The sequence below is a fragment of the Cyprinodon variegatus genome, unplaced genomic scaffold, assembly GCF_000732505.1.
Source record: "Cyprinodon variegatus isolate N-32 unplaced genomic scaffold, C_variegatus-1.0 Scaffold431, whole genome shotgun sequence".
Taxonomy (NCBI): Eukaryota; Metazoa; Chordata; class Actinopteri; order Cyprinodontiformes; family Cyprinodontidae; genus Cyprinodon; species Cyprinodon variegatus.
This window is the reverse complement of record NW_015150884.1, coordinates 200,461-207,900: the sequence shown is the minus strand read 5'-3', so window position 1 is coordinate 207,900 and position 7,440 is coordinate 200,461. Positions and strand designations below refer to the sequence as shown.

Here is a 7,440-nt window from a genome sequence, read left to right as displayed (position 1 = left end):
TTTTTAAAAAAAACTGAATACACATTTTTTTTTTCACTTTTATTGTCAAGGACTCTGCACAGTTGTTTTTATGAGTCCATCTTAAATAATACATTGAAAGGAGTTCAAACGATCTTTACTGAGAATAATTATTTGCTTAAAATGATTCCAAAACCTTTGAAAAGTTTTTTTTATTTGAGAATCAGTTGACATTAACCATTCCAGGAGGTCTTCAGCAGTGGATATACTTTTATCCAGATCTATGAACATTCCAAGTTTTTTCCCTATATTTCCTGGTTTCTTCTTATAAATAAAACTTGCAGAAGATGTTTGTCTAGTCATGATAGGAAGCTTTTAGGCCTAACTCTTTTAGAATGTTCTCGAGTGGACATTTTATAGAGAATAGGTTAAAAAAAAGACCAAAAAAACGGAGCAAAAAAGGAACAGTACCAGACTGTTTTTGCTTGCTTCAGTAGTAAAACTTGTTAGATATTTTTACACTTCTGTTTAATTGTAATTTTTATGTGTTAGGATGTCATAGAAAATCCAAACTGTAGGCAGAGCAAAAAATAAAAACATGAATGGCTTATTAAGTATAAGTTTAAAAGTAGTTCATCATTTGTTGCATTTTCTGTTTAAAACTCTGATTTCCTGAATATCTCCAGCTCTTTCTGAATGTACACCCACTGACCACTGGACATTAGGAGCAGGTCCCTTTGAGCCTGAACAGCAATTCACAGATTTAAACAAGAGATTGATGGAAATGAAAGATTTATTATAATATTACTTGCTATAACCAGCACTGGCTCACCATGATCGCAAACACTTTGAGGGTTCCTGCCACCTGGTGGACGAATGCACTACATGTTTTCTAAGTGGAAACATAATATGAACACAACTATAGAGCCTTCTTCACATATCTATACTTTTTATGATGCCATGTAGATATGTTTGCATCTTTACATAGATGGAGATGCCTTACATTGTGCTACCTGTAAGCAAGGAACCCTCTTGGTCTTGTAGACGTTTACTTGAGTGCAGACAGTTTTAATAATAAAGGACTTAGGCACATGAGTAATTTTCCTAATGTTTCTGGAGTTAGCTCTTGTAGCTTGTCTGGATTGCTTGTGCATCAAACTCACTGGTTTCTTTCCACTGTGAGGACATGAGAACAGAATCACTGCACCCGATCAATAGCTTTGCTCTCAAAGTGCAGAGCCCTAAAATCTGAGCTCTAATTTGTCGAGAAATAACTGGCATCAACTAGCTACTTAATGTGATAAATATGTGAATCAATAAATTCAAGATATGCAGCCACTAACCAGACACCACAAAGACTGAATGATGAGATCTTCAGCATTAATGGCAAAAAATACCTTAATGCACATAAAGCAAGCAATAACAAACTAGTAATGGTACAGGATTGATGTACAATTGCAATCATGCATGGGGGAATGCCTTAGTATATTAAGGGGCCTGTCTGCTGAAAACCAGCATGTAAAAAAGCAGCGGTAACTGTGGAGAGAGCAAGGATAAAAAAATAGAGAAAAAAAAGACAGAAATCACTGAGAACTGAGGGGAAATATAGTTAATGGAAAAGAGAGGAATAAAAAATGAGGAAAAGATGTTTTTTTTTATGTCTGCCAGGATTTTAATGTCAAATTTAAGCCTGATTCATATTTTACTGACATTTTAGATGTTTTCTGGATCCAGCAACAACAGAAGCATCACCTTTGATAATCATTGTTAGGGAAGTGGTGCTTATCTTCTGTAAGGTGGAAATCTTTCAGTGTGAGTGATGACAAAACTCTTTAGTTTTCACTTTTTAGATAAAATACCATACAGCAGATATGTTAATACATTGATGGTTAAAGCATCTTATTTTATTTGTAGGCCCATCGTTACGATCTATGACTTAAAATTATAAGTGTTGCGTATTTATATCGCTATATTTTGTGACATATATATTATATTTTTTTGATTTTAATACTTAATTTGATTTGTTGCTACTAAAGTAAATTCATATTAAGTAGCAGAGGTGGGTAGTAACTAGTTATTTTCACATGGATATATTTACTTGAGGGACTTTTTGACAAAAAAAAAACATACATTTAGGAGTAATTTTACTGCATCGTATTTTTAATTATTTTTTTTTTGAGAAATTATCTTTAAAAAATATATTTATACCTTTAATTGAGTAAAAAGTGTGTCTACTCTATCCACTGTGATTGCCTTCACTGCATAAACAACAAAAAGGCTAAAGACAAAGCCACACAGTTCATGTTTATGTTAAAATGACTGTTAATTTTTGGTACAAAAGCTTACTTTATATCTGGTGAGCCTGAAATTTGAAGGTCAAGCTAATTTACAGTGAGGAATAAATCATGTCACTGGAGGTCACTTTTATTTTTTATCTTTACCAACAGTGAATAGTTTCATAGGTTTGTTATTAAAAAGAAAATTGAATTGATAAAGTCTTACTTGTATCTAAATATGTTATTATTTATTATTATATTTTTTGTTATAGTACTAAATACCAGAATTTGCACATACCTTTAAATTCTGATCTTCCTTGTTACATAATTTTAAATAGTAAATGAGAAGTTACTCTGTACTTGAGTAACCTTTGTACCAAAGACTTGTGATTTCTTGGATAGCTGCTTTTTTACTTTTGCTTGAATAAAAAAAATAATGATGAAGTATTACTACTCTTGACTGCACATGTTAGGTATTCTACTCACACCTGTTAAGTAGTTTGAATTAGGGATGGGCAGATCGATAAAAGTATTGATGATATCGATATGGATGTCGCTATTAATATTAAACAGCAGATTCATCAAAGTCACTTGGATCAGCCATACCTTGCTTTGAAACTTTGTTTTGTTAATTTTCATTTCTAATAATAAAGTAAAAATCACAAAAAAAAAAACCCAAAGGTCAAGCTTAAATATAAAAAGTATCTGTATCAATATCAGCGATTCTGATCCTGTAATTACTTGGTATCGGATCATACCAATATTTCCTGTATCACCCATTGCTAGTTTGATTAGTCTTTAAGGGATTTACTTCATACTGAAGCTACTCTGAGGATTTATAGTGGAAATTATAGGAAGGTTGCAAATAAATTTTATTAGATGCAAATATACAGAGGAAAAATATGGAAAGGTGTTAGTTGGCTATTGTCAGAACCTTAGGGTAAATGAAAAATAATACCAGTGCAGTGTGGAAAATGGGGCTGAAACAATTAATTGTGATTAATCGATTATTGAAATAATAGTTAACCAATTGAGTAATCGATTAATCATTAACTGGATACCAGACTCAAAAACATGCTTTAAACTAACAGAGAAACTCACTTAGAGCAGTAACTATAAAAAAATTGTTAAAAAATATATAAATATTTCGCAAGATAAAAACCTTTTCTTCTTTAAGGAACCATTTGCTATCTGATTATTAATAAATGAATGGAAAAAATTATTGACCGATTAATCGATTATCAAAATAATCGTTATTTGCAGCCCTAGAAGGAAAATTCAAGTGTTGAGTACATGAATCGGCAAAATAAAAAAGTCTTTATTCCTCCTTTTTATCTTTAGCTTATACTTGGCTCAAGGCAGGGGCGGAGCTAGATGGGGGGCCAGGGGTGGCCATGGCCACCCTAAGCCAATCACTGGACAGTGGCAACAGTAGTACTCTCAAGTGGAATATTCAAACCATTTAACTTTTTGATATATTAACCTTTACTTAACAACAAAGACACCGTGGTTAATTTTGCACATAAATATACTTAAATTAAAGATAAGTACATAATTCATGCTCTTTTCAAAACTAGATTTTGTGTTATGTGGGGTAAAGAGAAAATAATGTGTCTCTGCAAGTCATCAAGGAGTCTTCAGTGAAATCATAAATAAATAACTATTTTAATAAAAAAGCATTAAATAATCAATTAATGTAGATATTTTTACTTGTAAATATCATTTTTTTGCAAAATGATTATTGATAAAAATAATGAATGAGAATGGAAAAGATGTTTGCCCCAGAACTTAAACCTGAAAGAATTGTATCCACTATATATGTGTCTATTTGTCAGCAAAGGAAATATGGATGTTTTGCTCATTGATTTTTCTGTTGGTACAGTGTAGCTTAACCCTGAGGTTCTGTCGCCTATGCACTTTCGGCCACCCCCCAACATACATTGGTTATTGCCTGGCCACCCTTATAAAATGTTCTGTCTACGCCCCTGGCTCTAGTGGAGTCGTCCCTGAGTTTTCCAGATCTCTGGTTTCTAGCTAAAGTCCTTTAATACCGGTGAACAGCACAGCACACGTGGATCAGCCATGACAGCCTGCCCAGATCTTCAACCGGAAACACGCGACAGCAGCAACTCTGTGGTGCTGCAGCTAGGTCCATCCTCATGATATAACAATCTATGGTACTCCGACAATCACGCGACACTACAACCGGTAGTACTTCACACTTTCATAGTTACGTAAGCACTCCGCTGACGAGAGACTCTCCTAAACAAATTGAAGCTTTAGCTCGTTTTTTTCATCAACATGGATCCAACAAGCGCTAAAGAGTCCGAGAAGACGTGCGTGTTGTGCTGTCAGGACATCGACATCTTTGCTTTGGGTAAATGTGACCACCCGGTGTGCTACCGCTGCTCCACCAAGATGAGGGTTCTCTGCGACCAGAAGTACTGCGCCGTCTGCCGCGAGGAGCTCGACAAGGTGGGCTTTGCTCTGCTACTTTAGCACGGGGTCGGAGCTAGCTAGGCCTCAACGTCATTTTACCTTCCCTACGTATAAACAAAACCCCTCACTCTATAACAGTATATTCTGTGAATTGAAAACGAGGATAAATCTGCGTGGGAACTACGTATTTTAGCTATATTACACTTGAACTTGTCGCTGTTGCCGTCAGTCGCCGGATAGAGCAGTTAATGCTAATAGCTGCACGTCAGTAGGTGTAGGTTTAGCAAGTTATATACTTATACTACTTATACAAAGTATGTATACTCTTAGGTTACAGATTGGCTTCGATGTTTACCATTAAAATAAAGAAGTTATTATAATCCTAAATAGTGCTGGTAGCCCTGTCAACTTTTGTGTAACATATTGCTTAATTTGAGTATAACCTCCAAATACCCAGCTAGTAAACTATGATATTTTGAAATATTGAAGGTTTTAGAACAATTTTCATAAACGGTTTGTCTGTTAGTTTCAAGCTTTAAAGATCATTTTAGATGTGTTGAGTTGTAGGTAGTGTCAAAGGCATTTTTCTTAGGTGTCTGTCAATATATAAAGTAGTAATATGAGTGAGAAGAGCACCCATAAAAAATGCAACAAGTAGGGGAAACTCTCACTGCTTCTCAGTCTCACTGCTTCTCTTTGGCAACATATAGTCAGAACTTTAAGTTGGTTTTGGAATCAATCAAAGAGGTGAGGTGACACAAGCATAAAGGAATCAAAACTTGGTAAACTGTACCAGTGTTGTTGATGTGTTTTTATTGTTTTTTTTTTTTTATTTTTAACCCTGGTCTTTAAGTCACAATATCCTGTATGTTTTAGAGTTGTCCCAGCTTCAGCACACCTGATTTCAATTGTTGGATGATTTAGAAATAGACTTTACTAATAAATATATATATATATATATATATATATATATATATATATATATATATATATATATATATATATATATATATAGGGGCTGAAACAATCGGATTAATGATGGTTGATCTATTATTGAAATAATCGATTAATCGTAGTAAAGAGACTCTAAAACATGCCTTTAACTGACAGAGCAACCTACCTAGACCAATAATTATAGCAAAATTTTAATAAAATATCAACATTTTGCATTCCAGATTAAAAATAAAAAGACTTCCTTCATCAATTTGCTCTATCCAGAACTCTTCAAAAGGAAAAGTTTGAGTTTCCCCTGGTTTAATTTAGTAAAAAGTCCTCTTCAATGAATCTTTGGCTGTTTATTAATCATTAAATCAAAAAGATAATTGACAGATGAATCGATTTGCAAAACAGTATTTAGTTGCAGCCCTAAAAAAAAAAATCTCTATATATATATATATATCTATATATATATATATATATATATATATATATATATATATATATATATATATCTTTGTTACCATGTTGGAAGCTGACCTCTGTATTTAGGTAATTCATGATCTATAAAACATAGATTACCTACGTAGAACATACTCAACCCCAAAATGTTTCCCAAAAACCATTTAATATTTTCACTGAGTACCTGATCTATGTTTTCTGAATTTAAGCAGGATAATTACATAATTTATTTAGACTTAGACAGGTTTTCTTTTTTTTCTTTTTTTCGTTAAGAACAGCTCTCTAGACTATTTCATTTTTTAAAGTGCAGCGTTGATAAGGTAAGCAGCAGTGATAAAAATATTGTGATATTATTGAGCTTGGAATATCCTTACATCTAGTTATTAATATTAATTAATAATATTAATATTCTTTGGGAGATTATAAATAACTGCTCCAGGAAGTTGGTGTTTGCTTTGCAGCTTTAGTTCATGTTGAAAGAAAGCTTTGAAAAACAATTATCTAAGGATGCATCCTCTGCATTGGTGTTAGTGTTAACCATGTGTTGACAGCAGATATGTGATTATATGTATTTGTTTTGTTTTTTCACTAAATTAAATTTCTTTTTTTTTGTATCAATAGTTGAACCTTTTCTCTCATGCTGTTCCAGGTGGTGTTTGTTAAAAAGCTGAAGACCTTTCAGTCTCTGCCTTATCAGCAGTTCCCCTGTGAGAAAAAGTATGACATATATTTCATTGACGAAATGACTCACTCTCAGTACAGGTATGCAAAAACTTTATTCATATTGTTTCTGTTGCCTTGAACAACTGATATTTTACACACCAAATGGCAAAGTTTGAGAGGCCTGTTATTAATTTGTAAACTCAGTAGTTTACAAATGCAGTAAGCTTACAGACCTTTTCCAAATCTTATGAGTTATTGGAATACTTTGCTCTTATTACAAAAAACTTCCTGCACATCAAACGGTTTACTAATGTTTCTGGTGAGAAGGCTAGGGGAGGCCCGTGTTTAAAAATATCTGAATGTCTAGTCCCTGTTTATAAACCACTTCTGCTTTTTCTTTTGAATATCTTTTAGTGTCACAAAAAAATTCTAGCTGTGAACAAAATAGGCAAATGCAACAGATTTATTTTAGATTAATTCTTGTAATTGCTATGTAATACCCTGTGCAATAACCTCTGCAATAATCCTGTTAAATAAGACTTCAGCTGTTATAGTTTCGCACTACCTCACTGTTGTTCTTTACTTTAAATCTGTCTTTTTTTTTTTTTTTCTCCATCCACTGTATATATGTGGATGCCTTATATATACTGCATGCACCTTTTCCTCCTTTTTTGTACCTTCTTTTTAATATTGAGCCGATGTTACA

At 33.2% G+C, this 7,440-nt stretch overlaps 1 protein-coding gene across 2 annotated transcripts in view; it reads left to right on the top strand.

The window, feature by feature from the left end:
* The first annotated feature begins 4,429 nt into the window (after nt 1-4,429).
* Nucleotides 4,430-7,440, top strand: part of znf598 (zinc finger protein 598) — a 13,562-nt gene continuing 10,551 nt past the window's right edge. The window contains exons 1-2 of one of the 2 annotated variants that reach the window (XM_015388664.1): nt 4,430-4,709; nt 6,721-6,833. In XM_015388664.1, coding sequence (XP_015244150.1) covers nt 4,536-4,709; nt 6,721-6,833 — 287 coding nt within the window. In that variant the 5' untranslated portion in view covers nt 4,430-4,535. The remainder of the gene's footprint in view (nt 4,710-6,720; nt 6,834-7,440) is intronic. The other variant, XM_015388663.1, reaches the window with a different exon arrangement.